This window comes from Danio rerio, chromosome 6 (genome assembly GCF_049306965.1).
Source record: "Danio rerio strain Tuebingen ecotype United States chromosome 6, GRCz12tu, whole genome shotgun sequence".
Classification (NCBI taxonomy): Eukaryota; Metazoa; Chordata; class Actinopteri; order Cypriniformes; family Danionidae; genus Danio; species Danio rerio.
In genome coordinates this window covers 13,402,543-13,424,795 of record NC_133181.1, presented here as the reverse complement: position 1 = coordinate 13,424,795, position 22,253 = coordinate 13,402,543, and the positions used below count along the sequence as shown (strand labels likewise).

At 34.4% G+C, this 22,253-nt stretch overlaps 1 protein-coding gene across 3 annotated transcripts in view; it reads left to right on the top strand.

Annotated features, from left to right (window-relative positions):
- The first annotated feature begins 1,669 nt into the window (after window positions 1-1,669).
- Window positions 1,670-22,253, top strand: part of gpd2 (glycerol-3-phosphate dehydrogenase 2 (mitochondrial)) — an 83,607-nt gene continuing 63,023 nt past the window's right edge. The window contains exons 1-4 of one of the 3 annotated variants that reach the window (XM_005165843.6): window positions 1,670-1,782; window positions 5,067-5,171; window positions 16,031-16,202; window positions 20,533-20,657. In XM_005165843.6, coding sequence (XP_005165900.1) covers window positions 5,073-5,171; window positions 16,031-16,202; window positions 20,533-20,657 — 396 coding nt within the window. In that variant the 5' untranslated portion in view covers window positions 1,670-1,782; window positions 5,067-5,072. 3 annotated transcript variants of the gene reach the window in all.

Here is a 22,253-nt window from a genome sequence, read left to right as displayed (position 1 = left end):
AATTTCATTTAAATCTACATACAATAAGTAATAAATAAATATTTATGAAATAAGTATTTGACAACTGAACAATTGTTTTATACTTAATAAATGTCGACTTGATGAACAGAATAATTTTCTTTAAAAAATCATTAAAAAGTGTATAGTGAATGTGTGTATGTATGTTTGTGTGTGTGTGTGTGTGTGTGTTTATGTGCATTAGTAATATTTATATAAACATTAACATTTCTACGTATATATATATATATATATATATATATATATATATATATATATATATATATATATATATATATATATATATACTTTTGTGACAGAACAATAAAACATTTATATATAAAAAAACAATATAATGAGAAATGACAATAATAACAGCAACAATATTAAATAAAAAGGAGTAAATAAAATAATAATAGTAAAAATAAATAAATAAATAAATAAATAAAAACTTGATAAAAGTGGGGGGGGGGGGGAGAAGGGGGGGGTGGAGGAGGTGATGTCAATGAATTGGATAGATACAATCAGTGGACAAACTTAGAAGCGACTGAAAGTTATGAGAGGTTGCCATTTATCATAAAAAATTTATTAAAAATAAAAAAGCATAAAATGATGTCAAAAAACACATTAGCATACTGACACACACACACACGCACGCACGCACGCACACACACACGCACGCACACACACCCACCATATAAATATATACTTTTTAAAGAAGAGCCAAAGCATACTTTAAGAGATTAATGCAAAGCTGACATTAATAGCAATTAGCAACAATGCTGATCGAATTGCTTCATCTCTTTAAATATTAAGGATGCAGGACAAGAAACAGAGTAATACAGTGACGCCATCTGTTTTTACCTGCATCATGCGCAGGGAAAGTTTCAGTAGGTTAGGATGTTTTTCATCTGATTCCACTTCTCTATCTGAGCGCTGAAGGTTTTCCATTGTGAGAAGGGAATCCCGCTGAAACAGAGGCAACTTTGTTTGGACTGAAGCGAGTTGCGTCATCGCTACGTCCGCTTCTTCCAACTCCATGACGCCCGTGATGCGGTCGCGCTGAACTTTTCAGGCTGAGAGTCTCACCTGTGAAACTGACACGATAAAGTGCCTCGTGAAGAATCCACAGAACAAAATAATACCTTTAAAACACTCCAAAGGGCGTGCTGTCGTACATCCCGCAGCTCAGTTTAGCTTTTTAATATCACAGAGAGAAAGAGAGAGAGAGAGAGAGAGAGAGAGGAAAATAGCAGTAGGCTATCAAGAAAATAAATATTCTTGCATAAACGCGTTCTTGCAAAAAAATAATCTTAAAATATGCCTTAAAAAACAATCTTAATGTTTAAAAAAACGCCAAATTAACAACACATTTTTCGAATTAACAACACTTTCACACTATTTTCTTTAAAAAATAAACACATTTAGTTTTTAAAACCCAACAGGTTAACCTATATGTCGTCTAAATACATTCGATTATAGCTACTACCCTTTAACCCCGAATTAAACAATGTATTTCGTGTCACGCATCGTCCTTTATTTTTAATGACGGTCTTGCAAAATACGTTTACAACTAGTCGCAAGTAAACGCCTACCTAAATATGATTGGACGAGCGTTGTGAATCCTCAAAACTCATTCGTCCGTGTGCCTGTCAGTCAAACGCTTCCTGTCAGTGCACTTCCTGGATTCCTCAATAAGTAACATTGTAACATCACACAGTTGATAGCTTCACTGTCCATGAATTTTCCTTTTAGACACCATCATCATCACCGTCACCAAAAGCAGTAAGTAAAAACCTGATTTTGTCGATGTGTTAGGCTATTTACCGTTTTCTTTTGACGTCGACCGTCGAGGCTGTCCGGTCTATTCTTGGATGCGAGCCATCCACTGTTGCTCCAGTCCATCAATTCTTACACTATTTGTCACGGAATTGTTTTAAGCGTTATATTCATAGCTTCAGGCTTGGCTTCATATAATCGCACGATGTATTTGTCGTAATGTCGATCGTAGAGATTTGATTCTGTATATGTGTGAGTTCAAGAGATGGACAGGATGGATTACACTATCACTGTTGTCTTTAAGATTTAAGCTGTTGTGATGTTTCAGATTAAGTGAAAACGATTTGAGGAAGGATCTTATAGTCTGCTAATGCTACAGTTTTTTTTTAAATGTTCACACATTTAGCCTCATTTACATATTCAGCGTTTGATTCTGGTCAAATAATCTGTGAGATCTCTTTCAGACATTGTGTCTCCTTTCTCTCTTTTGCACATGGGTGTCCATAAACGAGCCATGCGGGACAGGCGTGAACTCAAACAGTGTAGTAAAATGATTCATTCACTTCCTCTAGTGTCATGTAGTGATATGACTTGCATCCCTACCCAGAGCAATAGGTCGAGATAGATTATAGCTTTACTTTGACCTTCACCAGCTTGTCAGCACAGTAGTCATGTACACAGACTGGACCTGGACATGTGGAAGTTATGTCGTATTACAGGTTTATTACATCATCACAAGATTGGAGAGTGATTGTTAAATTTGTGAATCGGTGAATGTGATTGTTTAATTTGATAACACCTTCAAATATTGGTCCATTATGTACACTATACTGTTCCTAAAGTAAATGTAAGATTTTTTGGGGGGTTTGTTTGTTTTTTGGGGCAACAGTATCTCCGGGAGGAAAGATATCAAAAGATTCGTAAAGAAATGAGTGATTTTTAAACTAATGAAGACAGCAAAAGTCAATGATTGATTTTCATTATTTAACCTAACATGTTTACTGCTCCAAAATATGGTAAATGTTTCTCAAATTAAAATATATTGTGTTCAAAAGGGGAAAAAAGTTTTAGTTTTTTACCCAGACATTTAAAAAGAACATATTTTAGAGCACTAATCATAACATCGTGATACTGTTATATTTTAATCCAAGGTTATCATACCGTCAGAATCATATACCAGCCCATGCCTAAGTACAATTTTAATGTATTTAATAACATGAGCAAATAATGAACACCATTCTACATATATTACAGTAGCCTATTTATTCAACTTTGTTAACATTATTTAAGAAAATTAAAGTCACAGGACATTTACAAATGTTAACCGTAGGCTGTAAAAGATATGGATGTAGTATTCGTGACGTCAGCCATGGATTTTTGAAGAACGCAAAAGAAGCTACAAGTCAGCGTGGCCGCTGTCGCCATATTGTACGCGCGTCATCGAACCGACCGGTGGATACTAAACAAGGGCAAAGAGTTGACTACATGTCACTACATGACAACTGTATGAACCAAAATTGTTCTTTGTACCAGGCTGTAAACACCTTTTTTTCTGCTGTAAAGTTGGCCATTTTAACAGTGGGGTCAATAGAAATGTGCTCTATTATGGAGCCAGGACTAGCGGAATTTTCATGAATTGCAGTTTCAGTTACATCCATATTTGCTTCACAACAGAGAGCGGGAGGTTGCCACTTGATGTTAACAAGCACAATGTTGGATTTTAATAACGCATTAGTAACTATTGAACTATAATTAATACAATATTGTTCGTACTTAATTCATGTTAGTAAATATGTTAACTAATGGACCATTATTTTAAAGTGTTACTGTTCATTTTTCTTTTTGTTTTGGGTTCTCAATTATTTCGTCACCTTAGAATTAAAAGAATCTATCTGACATTTTTGTCAAAATTGAGTTATTGACATATTCTTATTAAATGACAACTTATTTACATTATGAGATTTTTTTGTTGTTTACATTTTAAGACTTTTTATTAAAAAAATAAAAAAAATGTTACACACATACTGTTTGCTATGGAATGCAAAAACTTTAAAGCTCAATATGCCATAATATCTGAACGCAGATAAAACCTTATAGTTCCAAGATGACGATTTGAAGTGTAGTTTTGCGAGTTTTTGTGTTAGATGTGCTCGCTCTCTGTTTTAAAAAAAATTATTTTTAAAGATGTTATCAATTTATATATTTCCATTGGGAAAGCGTGTGGACATTGCTTATTTTATTTAGTTTAATCTTCAGAATGTAGGCAAAAATGTATACAAAGTTGTCAGTTAAATCAATTTAAATAATCAAGAAATTTCAGACATAAACATTTGACATAATGATTCTTTTTGTTTACACTGTTTATGTGACAGAAAGATTGTACCATTTTTTGGTGTCCCCATCAAATTTAGAAACGTTTTACTATAATGTTTTAAATAACTTTTAAGAAAAAAATATTCCTTTTTCATTCAGTTTTGATTGTTAAAATAACAATATACTTATATTAAACCTGTACTTATTAATGTTTTGATATTTTAAATGCTTAAAAACTTAATAGTGACAAATAGATCAAATTCAGAGGTTTGCAGGATAGTGTCAAAGTATGTAACAATTTTGGACCTTTTTAATGTGACATCAAGTTATTATTGTGCAAAATATTTCTGACCAAATAAGATATTATTACACCAAACGACATATTAGTTGATGTCTAATCCTGGAAATCTTAGTAAAAATTCTAGAGTAGCAATAAACAAGTTTATTTTTAATTAATGTTAACAAAGAGAAACAAATACTGTATTAAAAATGCATTCTTCATTGTTTGTTTACATTAGAACATGCAATTAAACTACTGCAGGTTAAATATGTTTATATATAATAAGTTTTATTTTAACTTTAACTTAATTTGATTGTAATGCAATGTTGTGCACCTTTTGTAAAGCTGCTTTGAGACAATAGTTATTGTAAAAAGGGATATACAAATAATCGAGAATTGAACTAGTAAATGTGTTAACTAATGGAGCATTATTGAAAAGTGTTATTGTAAAATGGTTGATGTTCATAAATAGAAAAAAATATTAATGTTAAAGCTTTATTTATGCTTTTAATGGCTAATTTGTGCATGTTACATTTAACATATGTAATAAACATAATAAATATGTAGTACTTTGTGCAAAATATCCAGTGCTTTTTTTTGCATAACAGTTATCAAGAGTTGGAAAAATAAAGAAATATTAAAACATTATCTAATACCAAAAGTATGACTCTCTCTGATGTTTTTAAATCTGTTTCAGGGATCCATGGCTTTCAGAAAGGCATTGAAGGGAACTCTAATAGGGGGCGGAGCTGTAGCTACAGCCGTCGGCCTATCACAGTTCTTTGAATACAGGAAGAATCAGGTATTAATTTACAGTAAATACCGCGAGTGTTCTTCTCAGTGGTCTCAATGTGAAGTTCTGGCCAAATCTTTTGACAAATACCACACATTTTGGTTTCACATTTCACATTCACACAGTGACTCCTACAGGTTAGAGAACAGAATAGACCGACCGCAGCTGTTCACACCCGTCTCTCCTAAAGCGTGTCTTATCCTGACTCAGGAATGTGCTCTCTGTCTTTATACAACCTTAAAGATACAGCTTAAAGGTGCAGTAGCTGGTTGTCTTTAGAAACAATTTGTTATGCTGGCTAGAAGTCTCTTCACATCCTGATAGCAATCATTAAATTAAGTGGTCCAAATGTATTTATATGTATTTTAATATTCTGTGGAAGGTCTACGAAAAGTTTGTCAAATCAGAACGTTAGGTCCAAACATTATTATAGGCTGTCCCTGCCTGTCAAAATTCAGTGCTCAGCGTAATTGAGTACAACCCATTTTGAAAATGAATATTTGTATCCATTTTTCAGTGAATATAGGCAATGTATTTGGGTGCATTTGAATAAAACAGATTTATTAAACAGATATATTTATTAAAATTATATTTTAGTCACCAAACAGATTTAGAAATTGAAAGATAATACAATTAAATTCAAGCTAAATATTATTTTAAAAAAAAACAACCTACAAAATTTCAACAATTTATTTATTTTTCCTTCTCTTCCTTCTCTTCCTCTTTTTTTAAATTGTATTTAATATTTTTCCATAACATATACATTTGGGTGTACTAGTTTTTGGACCGTCATCGTAAGGTATTTAAGTTGATACGCTCCAGATTTGGCTTCAGTACTCACTAATGTATATGCACACATAATATTGTATAGCTTACTATTATAAATAGGAATTTAAACGAGAGATTTGTGAGGGGTGTACTTATATATGCTGAGCACTGTATGTAATTGCTAGACCCGCACAGAATCTGTGCATGCAGAAATCCACAGATTGTTGAGCCCATCATTCGATTAAATGATTTAATCATGTAAATGTGTGTAAATATATATTAATTTACTTTTTATATTTATTTTAGTAATATTATTGAATAATATTATATTATTATAAATAATGCGGTTTGTAAAGTAATATTATTACTTATTAGTAGGCCCACACCAAATCTGCGCGCAGAAATCCAGATTTTCCGCAGATTTTTAGCCCATCATTAATTCTGTTTATTTACTTAAGTAAATGTGTGTAAATTTATATTTATTCAGTTTTTAAATAAATTTCAGTAATATTATTGACTAATATGAGAATGGTCATCAGATTTATGTACAATTGCCGTTTACACAGTAATATTTTCTGTCTTTTAGTAGAGATATTATATGAGAGACTTGCTTTGTTTACCAAATAAAGTGGATCTAATTGGATTTGCATTGTAAACATTAAATCAAAGATAAAAAGATGTATTAAAAAGAACATATTAAGGTTTTAGTTATGATATTCCCAAAATAACTCAGCAGAAATCCATACATTTTTAACAAAATTCTCAGCAGAAATAGCCAAAAACGTCCGCAGATTCTGTCTGGCCCTACTAGTAGACATATGAAAGACTTACTTTGTGTATTACATAAGTAGTTCTAATTAGATTTGCATTGTAAACCTTAAATGAAATAAAAAGTAATAACTTTTAAATGTGTTTTAAAAGTTTTTAGTTACGCTTGTTTAGTCATGACGTATTTGTGTCGTATGGAAAATTGTTTCTGGGTCCAAGCCACTACTCATGTGAATTGAGAAAATATTTATTTATGGCCACTTTTTAGTCCTATTACACATTAAAGTGAATTTTATATGAAATCATAGTGTACACAACAGTGTCTGGACTTGCTGCATAACAAATACCAAAATTTTAACAATTTATAAAAGATTAATCACTTTCTGGTCGTCGTATAACAGGTATATTTACAGTTGAATTATTAGCCCCCCTGAATTATTAGCCCCAATGTTTATTTTTTTCCCCCAATTTCTGTTTAACTAAGAGAAGACTTTTCAACACATTTCTAAACATAATAGTTTTTATAGCTCAGTTCTAATAACTGATTTATTTTATCTTTGCCATGATGACAGTATATAATATTTTACTAGATATTTTTAAGAAGCTTCTATACAGTTTAAAGTGACATTTAAAGGCTAAACTAGGTTAATTAGGTAAACTACGCAGGATAGGGTAATTAGGCAAGTTATTGTATAACGATGGTTTGTTCTGTAGACTATTGAAAAAATATATAGCTTAAAGGGGCTAATCATTTTGACCTTAAAATGGTTTTTAAAAAACAAAAAACTGCTTTTATTCTAGCCTAAAAAAAATCAAATAAGACTTTCTCCAGAAAAAAAAATAAGACTCATGCTGTGAAAATTTCCCTGCTCTGTTAAACATAATTTGGGAAATATTTAAAAACTAAAAAATAAATAAATAAAGGGGGGGTAATATTTCTGACTTCAACTGTATATTGTGATCGTGATTTTCAAAAGTATTACAGCACTTTGTAAACGTTTATTATTACCATTTGATGAGACTCCTCATTTGAAAGAGCGATTGGGCCCAGAAGCCGATTCGCATGACGTCACACTTAACAAGCGGATGCTCCCGAAATCATTCCACAGATGTTTTACAAAATTCTGCACCGAAATAACAAAAAATGTCTGCAGATTCCAACACAGGCTCATTGGGATTACATACCCCTTTATACATTTCTGAAGAGTGCAAATTATGTAGCCAGAGCTACGCATGGCTTCATTTAGTTTTTAAAGCAAACGGTACAGGGCGGTATGATGCCGCCGACGGCTTCTGTTTCTTTTCACCCTACCAGCTGACCGCTTATCTCTGTGTGGACGGCTTTTCTGCTGTTACCAGTTTGCCCGGTGGCTCGCTGCGTACATTGACGGATCTGAGATGCAGAGCAGAGTTGACCGTGAAGATTGGGTTTGAGTCTGGTGAAGAATGGTGCTAGAAAGCAGGTGAAACAAAACAAAAAAAGCAAAAAATAAAATTAACAAGTAAATAGCAGGGTGAGAACGTGGTAAGATCTGAAAACGTGGTAAATATTGTGGGTGGGCGGGTCAGTCGGTGCTTTTGAAAACGCTATTAGTTGGGTTTAGGGAAGGGGGTAGGCGGGGGGATTGATCCATCAGTCAGTTAGTCAGTCGACAGCGACCTCTGGTGAATTTAAGTTAGAAGAACAGGCACGAATGGAACTTGCGAGAGAAATTTGAGATCTGAAAAATCATACCCAGCAGCCTCTGGGGGATTTGCAAAAACTAAAACTGCAACAAAAAAAAAAAAAACATCCTGCAAGGTATTTCGCGCTCTCCAGAAATGAATATAGGGGTGCGTATCCATAATGAGTCTGGATTGGCACATTCTGTCTGGCCCTGTGTAATTGCGTATTTCTGCATGTCCCACTTGCACAGAAAGCATTATGTCATTGACAACCTACCATCTTTTGTTAAAGTTATGTATTGTAATAACTAAGGGCCTACTCACACTATGCCATCCGTTCCGTGCCCAGGCCCGTTTCCCGGATCGTTTGAGAAGTGTGAGTGCGCTGAATCGGGCTCAAGCACGGTTCACTTGGCCGGCCCTGGCCCGGTTGGAAGAGGTGTGCCTGAGCGCGGTTCACTTTGGGCTTTTGTGTGTGAGTGCAAAACGCGCCAAAGGCCGAAACTGAAAGCGAGACGTGACTTTTAAGGGACTGTTTCATATGGATTTATAATTCATTCTTACTGTTCAGTGAACGCAAACTGCCGTAGTTTATTAAAGACGCAAACTCCTCACTGCACGACAGCTGTGCGCCTTCAGCAGACCTCCTCATTCCTGCAGCACGAGAGCTTTATGATTGTTTATGAGTGCCAAAAGTGGCGGATCTGTTAGGCGTAATATCTGACTGCGTGTCCCAGCATCCCTAAGGACTGTTTGGCGAAATATTTGACGGCATATCAAACGACTGAAACGATATAACTAGAGAAATCTCCACTGTGCTGCTGAGTGAGAGAGCGCTTCTCACTGAACAGCGCAGCAGCGATGACGTAAGCGTGCCGAAGCCCGTTTGTGGTGTGAGCGCGGGCCGTCGTGGGAGACGGGAGGGGGAACAAGCGTGCTTTGGCCCGGTTCGAGGCAACTGTACCTAGTGTGAGTACGGCCTAACTGTACTCTAAAGTTTTCTCTCTGGTAAATGTTATGTGATTTAGTGAAGTTCTCTAGTGCACACACAAATGTTCAGGAGGCATAGATTTTGATGCTTTGAGCGCTATCAGGCTAACATTAGCATTTTCCTAGATCTCCTATTGCACCTTTACCTCAAACCCTCTATGCCAATATCAAATCCCAGATCACTTTATTTATAACCGTCCCCTTAAATAGCCTATTCATGTTTTCGTGTGGTCAACGGGAGTTCACGAGAGCATACGACAAATCTCATTAAGATCAGACCTAGCAAATCCAGTTACATTAACGAATCTCCAAAACACCTTCAGGTAGTGCCTCAAGTCTCCGAACTCGGGCCGTTCTCTCTCTAGGGTGGACTATCGTATTAAAATCAGGTTGTGTTTGCTAAAGGGAGATTAGAGTCGAACAGTGATACACACATTGTTTAAAAGATCTCTCTTGAATATGTAATCATGAACAATCTGATCCCCATTCACGCCATCAGGGAGTGTGTCACACACCATGTTCTGTGTGTATTTAAACTAGTAAGAACCCCAGGGGTCTCGTCTGTTTAGATGCTATACCAAATAACGGAAGGTCAAGTAGATTAAGATAATCAACAAGGCTTTCTGAAACAAATGGAGGAAAAAAAGGCAGACCCTTGAAGAGCAATGGGAGTCCTGATTTTCTCTCTCATCATTTATTTAAATCTTCCCAAGCCCATTTTGTCCATTATCTTGCATCTCAACTGTTCCAATCCCAATGAAACTCCAGGGAGCGAGAGAATTATGCACTTTCAAGGATGCGGTTGCCTAGGAGATTGTCACTACACTATTAATTTGACCAAAAAAGATAAACAGTTATGGGAGAACTTGAGTTTGTATGTGTGTGTATATATATATATATATATATATATATATATATATATATATATATATATATATATATATATATATATATATATATATATATATATATATATATATACGCACATATTTGTAAACAAATTGGTAAGGTGTTTTTACATTTTTAATTGAATTATTATTATTAATGGGTCTAAAATACTATTTAGAAGATATGTGGTTTCATTTAAGTTCAATTATATTTTTTTTAAATTCAATAATTAGTTTATATTAATAATTTATTTTAGTTTTCAGTTTAACCACATTTGCATTTGTTTTTTTCATTTATTTATAATACATTATTATTATAATTCAAATTGGAATGCAGTTTAGTTTTTGTTTAAAGTTACATTTAATAAATTAATAAATCAATAAAAATAGTTTATAATTATAAATAGATTATAATTTTTAATTTTAATATTTTATTTTTATTTTAATTACAATATAGCATTATACATTTGAATCATAGTAATCATGTTTCTGTATTGATAATTTGGTAATACATTATTATTATTATTATTATTATTATTAATATTATTATTACCACTATTATTATTTAAATTGGAATGCATTTTTTTATAAAAACATCTTTTATTTATTTATTTAAAAATGTATATTTTCGTATTAATAATTTTATAATCTTATAAATTTTATAATTTAACTTGTAATGCATTTTAGTTGTTCTTTTTTGTAAAAAAAGATAAATTAAATGAAATAATTAAAAAATAGTTTATTCATTTATAAATGTATATAATGTTTAATTTTAACTGTTTTTTTTAGATTTTAATTAAAATATTGAATTATACATTTAAATCATATTAATCATGTTTTTGTATTGATCATGTGGTAATACTATATTTTAATTTTGTTCAAAATAGTTTATTCATTTATAAATGTTACAAATGTTTAATCATCTTAATCTTTTTATTTATTTGTTTATTTATTTAAATTAAAATATTGCATTACACATTTCAATTGTAACAATCGTGTTTTGTATTAATTATTTGATAATGCAATATTATTATTATTTTAAGTTTATTTATTCTAGCTGTTTTTTTTTTATAAAAAATAATGTATTAATTTATGTTAAAATGTTTAATTAATTCAATATTTTATTTTAATTATTAAATATTTTGTTAAATATGTTAAATATATGTCTACATGTTTTATGCCTTTCTCCAAATATTTCCACACACCCTCCAGTGGTCCCTTGCGGCCCTTTATTTTGCAACCACTTTACCATAGGTTAAACCTTCTTCATTCACTTTACTGATTTGATTTGAAGAGACTTTCAAAAGTCTCTGTACCACAGCATCACTTTGTCATCTGCATTTGCATCCCATGTTATGCGATTCACTGACACAAACTTTTGTTCTGATGTTTCTCCATTTATTTATGTTTATTTGTCCCTCGTGTCATCTCAATGCAGCCTAAAAGGGTAAGCAATAGTCAAAAGAGAAAGAATACATCTTCTTTCAAAAATTTGCTTGCAATCATGCATGTGACAGATGCTAATCTTTGGGATTGTAATGTTAATTTGGTGAGTGTGTCTGTGTGTGTGTGGGTGTGGGTGTGTGTTGTGAGTGCCTGTTTGTCTCCTCTATGGCAAGGGCACTGTTACACTCTGACTGAAGTATCACACTGCGGTGGCCGATTTGCATGAAATTCTCTGTTTCCGTCACACACTTGTCCTGATTGCAGGACAGCCTCTCTTAATAGTGTGCGGATGTTTTAAATATGTCTGTCCTTGGAAATAGACACTAATTACTGAATCTTGTTTTTACATGCTATTACTGTCTAAATTGCAAATGTCTGGGCTCATTTGGTCATTTGCAAGTCAAATGGACCCTACCGGCTTTTGGGGGCAGATTGATGTAATCATTTAGGCCAAATGCTAACGAAAAAATGAATAAAACGTTTCATTATGGCTAAAACCCTCGACACCTAGCTTCGCACTGGCTTGTTTTCTCATCATTTGAATTTTTGGGGTCTTTTTTGCCTTCGATTGGCAGCTGTTCATTCACCAGTTCACTCTCTTTTCAATTATTTCAGATTTGATGTTATTGATAAGGGGATTTATTGAAAACAAGAGTGTTTATACCTGATGTCAAACATGAGGATGTAATAAGACGTGACCCTGGACCACAAAACCAGTCATGAAAGTTTATTTTTGCTAAATAAAAATCTTTTCATTGATGTATGGTTCGTTAGAATAGGATAATATTGGACCAAGATACAACTATTTGAACATTTGGACTCTAAAGGCTCGTATACACTGGGAAGCTTTTCGTTAGCGTTTATCGTCATCGTTTTTCGAGACATTTTTCCATATTTAAATTCAAGCAATTTTTACTGACGTTAAGCAGAAGAGTATGCAAGATCACTCCTCGATGTTAGATGTCGTTACACAAGGTTTTGACATGGTGCGTCAAAACAAAAATTGAGCATGCGGCGTTTCTTTAAAATATAACACTTTTACATCTGTCGTTTTGCGTGTTGGTGTGCACGATTATATTGGCGCCCTTTATTTAGTCACATGACTAAATCGCATCAAACGTTGACGAAAAACGAGAGCAAAAAGCATCCTGGTGTGAACTGGCCTTAAGGCCAAAAATCTAAATAGAAAATTGCGTTTAAAGTTGTCCAAATTAAGTACTCAGCAATGCATATAACTAATAAAAAACAGGTTTTGATATATTTACAGTAAGAGATTTACAAAATATTTTTATAGAATATGATCTTTACTTAAAGGAACACTCATGAGCTCATTTTACAACTCACCTAGAGATAAAGGGCCCTATCATACACCCAGCGCAATGTGGCGCAAAGCGACTACTTTGTTGTTTGCTAGTTTCAGCTCGACGCAAGAGTCATTTTGACGTTTTGCAGCACACTGTTTAAATAGAAAATGCATTTGCACTCATATGTGCGCCCATAGGCATTCTGGTACAAAAAAGGAGGCGTGTTAAGGCACATCGCTGGCGCATTGCTATGTTGAGGAACTAAAATACACTGTTCAATAGACCAGATCAAAGCAGGTCTTTCTGACCACACTTCGTTATTATTGTTCATTTATTCGTTTGCTGAAAATTAAAACTGAATTTAGAAATAGTTTTAAAACAAATCTTTGCGCTTAGCAAACAAAATTAATTATGTATGCTAATAGATGCCTGTGCGCACAACACATTTTCCTATGCACGAGAGTAAAAGTAAAAGTAAAGAATGAGGACGCTCATCTCTCATTCTCGCGCTGTAGATGCTCTATTTAACTGTTTACTCACTAGTAAAGCATTTAGTTTTTCCACTTACAAAGTCTGCCATGTAAATAGCAAATGCACTGTGGCGCGTCACAACTGACTCTTAAAGGGAATGGGAGATGATACTTTTTTCTCAAAACACACCTAGAAGTCATTAAGAGAATAAGCTCGACCCTGCTAGACCATGCGCCATGGCGCAAAGCGGAAGTTTTCCGTCCTTAAAATAGTAAAAGGGGATTCGGACACGCCCTTCATGCTTTTGCGGCCTGCGCTTTGGACTTTGCGCCTGGATCGTCAAAATAGGGCCCAAAGAGTTGAGTTTTATCTTTTTTTTTTATTATTTATTCAGCCAATGTCTGGAAAAGGTGTAATGGATTTTAGCTTAGCTTAGCATAAATTATTGAACCAGATTAGACCATTAGCAGTGTCTCTCAAAAAATTCAGGAAAGAGTTTTGATTTTCTTATGTCAACTTGACTCTTCTGCAACTATCGTTGCATAGATTGCAACATATCAGCATAGAAAATTTCCGTAGACTAGGGTTGTCATGATACGGGAATTCGGTACCAATCGATACTAAAATTTTAAAAATATTTATTTGCCGCTAACATTTGAGTGCTCAACAGAAATGACTGTGATTGACTGTGAAAGTCATCAGTTCACTGAACTTACCTCTGTTTACTGAGGGTAACGACAGAGACAGGGACACTGAAGTTTTTTAAAGCCGTGATTCATCAGCGGATCGCTCGTATGTCAGCTTATAGACAAACCAGCTTGTCAACGTGACTTTAAAATGCTCCAGTGTCGCCATATCAATGGCAAACCAGCGGTGTTTAGGAATGTGCTCAACAGTGCTCAAATGTAAGCGGAAAAAAAACATTTTTTAAATTTTAGTATCGATTGGTACCGAATTCCATTATCATGACAACCCTAGTCTACGGAAATTTTTGCTGAAATGGTTAGGAAGTATACTCTCATTCATTCATATAATAATCAAGAAACTTTGTTGCCGTACCATAGCTGCAGCTTGGTATTTTTTGAGAAGGATGCTAATGGTCTAAACCAATTCAATGATCTATGCTAAGCTAAGACCCCATTTACACTAATAACTTTTTAGAAAAAAATTATCCACACTGGCGTTCTATATTGGCCATTATTGATTATTAAAACTGATATTCAGTAAAAGAGACAGGGTATGTTTCATAGTTTTCGAAGAAAATGAAAGGAAGCAGTTATGTTATAGACTCCGTTTTGTTATAAATATGCATACAGTGAAGCTGACGTTCATATAAAGTCATATGTTCAGTGTCTGTTAAGTTGCTAATATCAAAATGAGAATAGGCAGTTAGTTCATGTTTTCATTTTATTGTTAAGAAAGTGAAACAACGTATCCAGGGTGATGTGAATGAGTTTATAAAGTACTCTGTTACCTTCAAAGATTTACCCGATGTGTCCTCAGGAGTTTTTTTTTTTTCCATATCAAACCTGCGAAGTCTGAACTTATAAAAAGAAGATGCAAGACTGAACTGTGTGTGGGATAATTAATATTGAGAAAAAAGCCCCAATCAGATGAATCAGGTGAATGTCTGCAGCCCCATCTCTGTTTTCAGATGTCTCTGTTTTCCCCCATTTACGCTGACATGGGGTAGCAGTGGTTTAAAATAAAAACGACCTCTCCAGCGTTTTCAAAAAGCTCTGTTTTTGACGGATGGCGTAACGCTATAGCAAAACTTATGCTTTTAAAAACTTAAACGTATTAGTGTAAACGGGGTCTAAGCTAAAAGTGCTCCTGTCAGAACCAGAGATAAGCTGAATGGATTCAAAAATGTCAAAACTCAACTGTTTAACTTCAGAGGAAAAAAAGTGGAGTGTTTTTTTATATTTCAAGGATTTTTGGCATAGAAGAAAAATTGCCAAAATATACCTGCCAACATAACTATATTGCTGTTTTTGTGGTCCAGGGTCACTCATATTACTCTCATAATATGAAAAGTCACAGTGCAAGTTGCCATAAAGAGTGACCATATCATGAATGCTAAAGGGTTAACTGTCCTAAAACTAAAACTAGTACTGGAATATTTCACTGTACTAACCGATCTAGAACTTTAATAATCCAACACTAATTTGAAGCATTATTCAATCCCCTTAATTTCTACCTCTTGGCATGGTTACTAACGTAACGTTTCATGAAATACCTTCTATGTTGTCTTGATGTGATTATTATCAAAAGTGCATGTTCAATGTTTATCTAGTCAATTTATAGACATCTGCTTACTATTTAAACTTAATTTGAACTTAGATTTTCATTTTACTATTATTATTATAGATTAAAGATCAATCCAGAAATTAAATCTGTTCGAAAGCTTCTAGATTTAGATTTAGCAATAACAACTTGTATAGCAATAAGAACTGTGATTTAGTTTAATTGTAAATTGGATTGTCAGTTCTGGATTGAATCTTTAAAGAGTCTAAAGCTTATTGTTGTATTTTTGTTGACATCCTCTTGTTTTTCTGGATGCGTTCAGGCTCGGTTGGCATATGTCGAGGCACAGGGTGAGCTAAAGGTGCCGTTTAAAGATGCTCTCCCTACAAGAGAGGAACAGCTTTCAACACTGCGAAACACAGAGGAGTTTGATGTCCTGGTTGTTGGCGGCGGAGCCACGGGCTCAGGATGTGCCTTAGATGCTGTCACACGGAGTATGTACTTTGAGTTGCAGTAGTTACTGTGTATATTAACTGTAGATAAGCATGTTTGTTTAGCTCATGTTCATTTTCAGTTCAACCATGAATTGGTCATATAAATTTTTATGCGCATTTTGGAATATTGCTTAATGAATTGCTTGATAGAAACTTATGCGCATTGAGAAATGAGTAGGATAAACTTTCTATCCAATAAGAAAAAATTCATTGTGGGTTAGCTTCATCTTCTGAGGTGCAAGTGATTTATTATATAAGATAAAGACTTACTTTTTGATATTTTGCACCAGTTTATCAAAAAGTGATGATAGTTTTATAAACAAGATATTACAATTTTGCACATAAATTTAATTGACGTCTTTGGATCAAAACATAGCTACTGTCTTGTTTTTAAAGGCCAAAATGTAAAATTTTGTCATCATCTACTCATCCTCCACTTGTTTTAAACCTGTTTGAACTACTTTCTTTTGTTGAACACAGAAAAACAATGGGACAAAATTAGCCAATGACTTCCATAGTATTTTTGTCCCTACACTGTCGGAAATAGAGGTATCAAAGCTGTCACTGGGGTGTTACCTTTTTAAAAGGTCTATATTGATACCTTAAAATATATATATTAGTACCTAAAACATTTGAGAGGTACAATTTTGTACTTTTTAGATACTAATATGTATCCCTGAGCAAGGTTATTATAGTTAATGAAAACAAACGAAAAAACAAAAACTAAAATTAAAAATAATTGTCGTTAACTGAAATAAAAATAAAAACGAGAGTTTAAAAAAAAAAACTAGATGTGTGTTTGACCGTATGGCACCTAAGAGTCTGTAGTCCTGCTGCCATTGGCTGGATCGAGCTGGTTTTCCCCGAGTCATCCTCGCTGTTGATCAAATCAAACTGAATCATTTGAAACGATTCGTGTCTCCTGTAAGCAGTTAGCCACAAACTACTTACTTTTTAATGAGCCTAATAACCCCCTCTAACTCTAAACAATCCAATATATACTCTTATTCAGTTTTTAGAACAGTAATGTTACACAGAGATCAAATTTGAGATTTTGTTCAGTGAAACAAACACAAACAGTACATGACAGCCTACTGTGACTGAACTAAACTTGAACAACTGCACCGCGGGTAACTGAGGAATTAAACGAGAGGATCTGGAGAAAAAACGTAAGTTTATTTCATAACAGAAAATCGTAATGGAATTTAAATAAGTGTATCATGCTTCAGTTTGGCTGAAAAACTTTACTGTAAGACATTTTTCAGATCATGGTGATGTTTTAACTGACTGAAATTTCTATCACTGACTACATAATTTTGCCATGTTGAGTTCAAACATCCGCATTAAAGATCTTAACTTCCCGTCACTACTGTGTATCTAACCTCAGAAGCAGCCTTGCACACTTATTGTACTTAAGGCTGCTGTTGTGGGCTGCTGTATTTCAGATTGAGGATGAGTTGATGGTAGCGGTGGATGATAGTAGTCATGTGTCCTCTGAGTTTTTTATTATACAATATTTATTCTTTTGATTTTGAATCTTGCACCTAACAAATATACTTATTTAGAAAAAAAAAACTAAAATTAATACTGAAACTAATAAAAACTGAACTAAAACTAAGCAATTTCAAAATATAGAAACTAAAAAACTAGTAAATCTGTCTCTAAAAACTAATAAAAACTAACTGAATTTGAAAACAAATAGTCAAAACATAAAAGAAATTAAAACTAATGAAAAATCCAAAACTATTATAACCTTGTCCCTGAGGTATTAATATGGACCTTTTAGGTAGAAATGTGTACCTTAAAGGTAACACCCCAGTGACAGCTGTCATACCTTTATTTCTGACAGTGTTCTATGGATGACAATGGCTGCTTTTTTACCCAACATTTCTCAGAATATCTTGCTTTGTGCTCAGCAGAAGGACAAATGTTTAAGACATTTTCATTTTTGAGTGAACTGTATCACTTTGTCCATGTTAATTTACTAATCCTCAGACCATCCAAGATGAAAGTGGTTTATTTTCTTCAGTGAAACGCACAGAGAAGAAGTTTTTTTTCAACTGTTTTTTTGTAATGTATTAAATGCAAGTTAAGAGTTGAAATAACATACATAAGCAAAACAAAATGAATACATTTGGTTTTAGATTAGGGATGCTCAACCGTGTTCCTGGGGTTCTACCATCCTGCAGAGATCAAACACTACTGAACCAATTAATTAGAACCTGAACAGCACTTGATAATTACAGGCAGGTGTGTTTGATATGGCTAGATCTCAAGGAACAGGGTTGGCCATCCCTGCTCTCGATGATATCTTGAGGTCTTGTGAAGTGAAACAATCACTGTATGATATTACTGTTATTGGCTTTTTTCATTTTTATGTGACTGAAATATTTCAGTCACATATTAACAGTCAAAAGTTGGGAATGTAAACAATCAATATTTTCTTGTCAACTGAGATAGTATATTTTTCACATACCATAGGTTGGATGGTTCAGAATAAGCACTAATATCATTTCACATTTTTATTTCATGGTTTTGACATACTTTTATTCACAGCATCTAATATTGCATTTAAGGTACACATTTAATCAGTTTTTGGTAAGGCTGGGCGATATGACAAAAGTCTCATATCACACAAAAAAATCATTCTATATCCTAATTAATAGATTAAGCAGTATATACACTTACTGGCCACTTTATTAGGTACACCTTACTTGTCCCAGTTTGGACCCCCTTTTGCCTTCAAAACTGCCTTAATCCTTCATGGCATAGATTCAACAAGGTACTGGAAATATTCCTCAGAGATTTTGGTCCATCTTGACATGATAGCATTACGCAGTTGCTGCAGATTTGTCAGCTGCACATCCAAAATGCGAATCTCCCATTTCACCACATCCCAAAGGTGCTCTATTGGATTGAGATCTGGTAACTGTGGAGGCCATTTGAGTACAGTGAACTCATTGTCATGTTCAAGAAACCAGTTTGAGATAATTCACGCTTTATGACATGACATGTTATCCTGCTGGAAGTAGCCATCAGAAGATGGGTACACTGTGGTCATAAGGGAATGGACATGGTCAGCAACAATACTCAGGTAGGCTGTGGCGTTGACACGATGCTCGAATGGTACTAATGGGCCCAGAGTGTGCCAAGAAAATATCCCCCACACCATTATACCACCACCACCTGCCTGAACCATTGATACAAGGCAGGATGAATCCATGCTTTCATGTTGTTGATACCTAATTCTGACGCTACCATCTGAATGTCACAGCCGAAATCGACACTCATCAGACCAAACAAAGTTTATCCAATCTTCTATTGTCCAATTTTGGAGAGCCTGTGTGAATTGTAGCTTTAGTTTCCTGTTCTTAACTGACAGGAGTGGCACCTGGTGTGGTCCTCAAGGTTGTGCATTCAGAGATGCTCTTCTGTATATCTTGGTTGTAACTAGTGGCTATTTGAGTTACTGAGTTTCCTTTCTATCAGCTGGAACCAGTCTGGTCATTCTCCTCTGACCTCTGGTATCAATAAGGCATTTGCGCCCAAAGAACTGCCGCTCACTGGATATTTTCTCTTTTTCGAACCATTCTCTGTAAACCCTAGAGAGGGTTGTGCGTGAAAAACCCAGTAGATCAGCAGTTTCTGAAATACTCAGATCAGCCCGTCTGGCACTAACAACCGTGCCACATTCAAAGTCACTTAAATCACCTTTTTTTTCCCCATTCTGATGCTCAGTTTGAACTGCAGCAGGTCTTGATCATGTCTACTTGCCTAAGTTCATTGAGTTGCTGACATGTAATTGGCTGAATAAAAAAATTGTGTTAATGAGCATTTGGACAGGTGTACCTAATAAAGTGGCCGTTGAGTGTATATGTATATATTGACCGCATTGAAAGGACTATTTCTTTTCTTTTTTACATTTTTAGGTCAAAAATATACTTCTTCATTGACTTGCATTCCCTAAATCACCAAGAACCGTTTTTTTTAGCTAAAGATATTACAAAATAAAAATAAAAACATTTTCTGGTTAATAAAAAAGGTCACCTACATCCTGGATGACCCGTGGAGTAAATTACCAGAAAATGTTCCTTTTTTCAGGGTGTACTATCCTCTCAAATGTGATAATTTCAATTGGATTTCATAAAAAGGTTTTCTTCTCATTAGAATGTGCCCGGGTGCAATAAGCATGTTGTGATATTACATATAGCGGAGAAAGCCGTATGTAAATGACAGCAGCCGCAGTCTAAATATTTGGCAGCAGAAGGTCTCGAAATGCCAGTGCATTGTCTAATCCGTTCCATACCTGTCTTTCTGCCCCCTCGTCCAGATCTGAAGACCGCCCTAGTAGAACGCAGTGATTTTTCATCGGGCACCAGCAGCAGGAGCACCAAGCTCATTCACGGAGGAGTCCGCTATCTGCAGAAAGCCATCATGAAACTAGATTATGAGCAGGTGAAGGCCCCATTTTTCCCGATTTGCCCCTAATATTTCGAAGAAGGATTACGAGGCTGCTTGCGCCATCACTGTGACATTTTGAGCAGCTAGAAGACAGACTGAGAGAAAGACAAACATTTAGTAGGATACTGCAGGTCTGAAACATCACAGCGGAGGATTAATAACCAGAATATACTGGATAGCTTGACCAACAACTTTTTCTTATTACTGAAATTTTGATACAATAAAAAAGAGGCTTTAAATGACAGTAAGAAATTTGCACTTTCAAATTTAAAACTTGAAATAACTGCATTCAACAGTAGTCGGACGATTTAATTAACAACAGGAATAAATGCATTTAAAATATGGTTTTATTATTATAAATAAGGTGGTAACACTTAATCTATAAATCACAATATATTCATATTTACAAACCATTAACTAAGGCTGTTGGGTCAATAAACTACCTATTAGCTGTTTTTTTAGCTATTAGTGTATTAATTGGGTTTAGGTATTGGGGAGGATCAGGTACGTAGAATAAGATACTTTATATTTACTAAAACGCAATTAATATCTTAATAATAGGCAGGTAATAAGCCTGTAGTTAATAGTGTGAATTGTGACTTAAACCAATGTGTGACCAATCAGGGTTATTATGTTATAATTTTATGCTGTGCATCAGTGTTAAATATTTATCATACAGCAGGGAAAATAAGTATTAAACATGTCATGTTTTTTTCTGGAAATAATACTGTATTTCTAAAGGAGCTGTTGACTTGAAATTGAAACAGATTTTGGTAAAAGCCCCAAACAACACAAACATAAAAACCAAACAAAAAAAACTGAAATAGTTATGTGTGATAACAATTAAATGACACAAGGAGAAAGTACTAAACTACTGAAATATATTTAATACTTTATATATACAGTAAGGCTTTTTGGTGATGGCTGCTTAAAGACACCTCTCATATGGAAAATGAAGTTTCATGCATTGCTCAGGCATGAATTTTTCACAGACTTAAACAGAGTGTAAAAATCTTAATGGTTCTGTGGGTCTCGTCTATAAAATTTTAATTTGTATTTTTTTTTTTTTATTGGACTCAGGTCAGGTGATTGGCTGGGCCATTCTACAGCTTGATTTTTTTTTCTCTGAAAGCATTTGAGAGTTTTCTTGGCTGTTTTGGATTATTGTCTTGCTGAAATGTCCCTAGCTTCATCTTCATCATCGTGACAATGTAGATGTTGGAGTGAAGCAGCTAAGATTAAATTACAATTATGAAGGGCAAAGGGTTGCTGAAGAACTACTGAGAGATTTTAGCAGCTGTCTGGGCTTTCACTGCCTTTCTACACCTCCCTTTCTTCGTGTGTTCAATACTTTTTCCCGGTGTCATTTCATTTTATTACGCATAACGTTCGAGGTTACAGAAGTAACCCTTCGTTCCCCGAGGAGGGGAACGGAAGTGCCATGAATGGGAGGATTCGGATCAGAAGCCGCTTATCTGGAGAGTATTGAACGGGCCAATGAATGAAATTAATTGGCAGCGTAAGCTTGCGCAGGTGTGCGACATCTGCAATCATCTCAGCATATAAGCACACCTGAAGCCAGCAGACGCC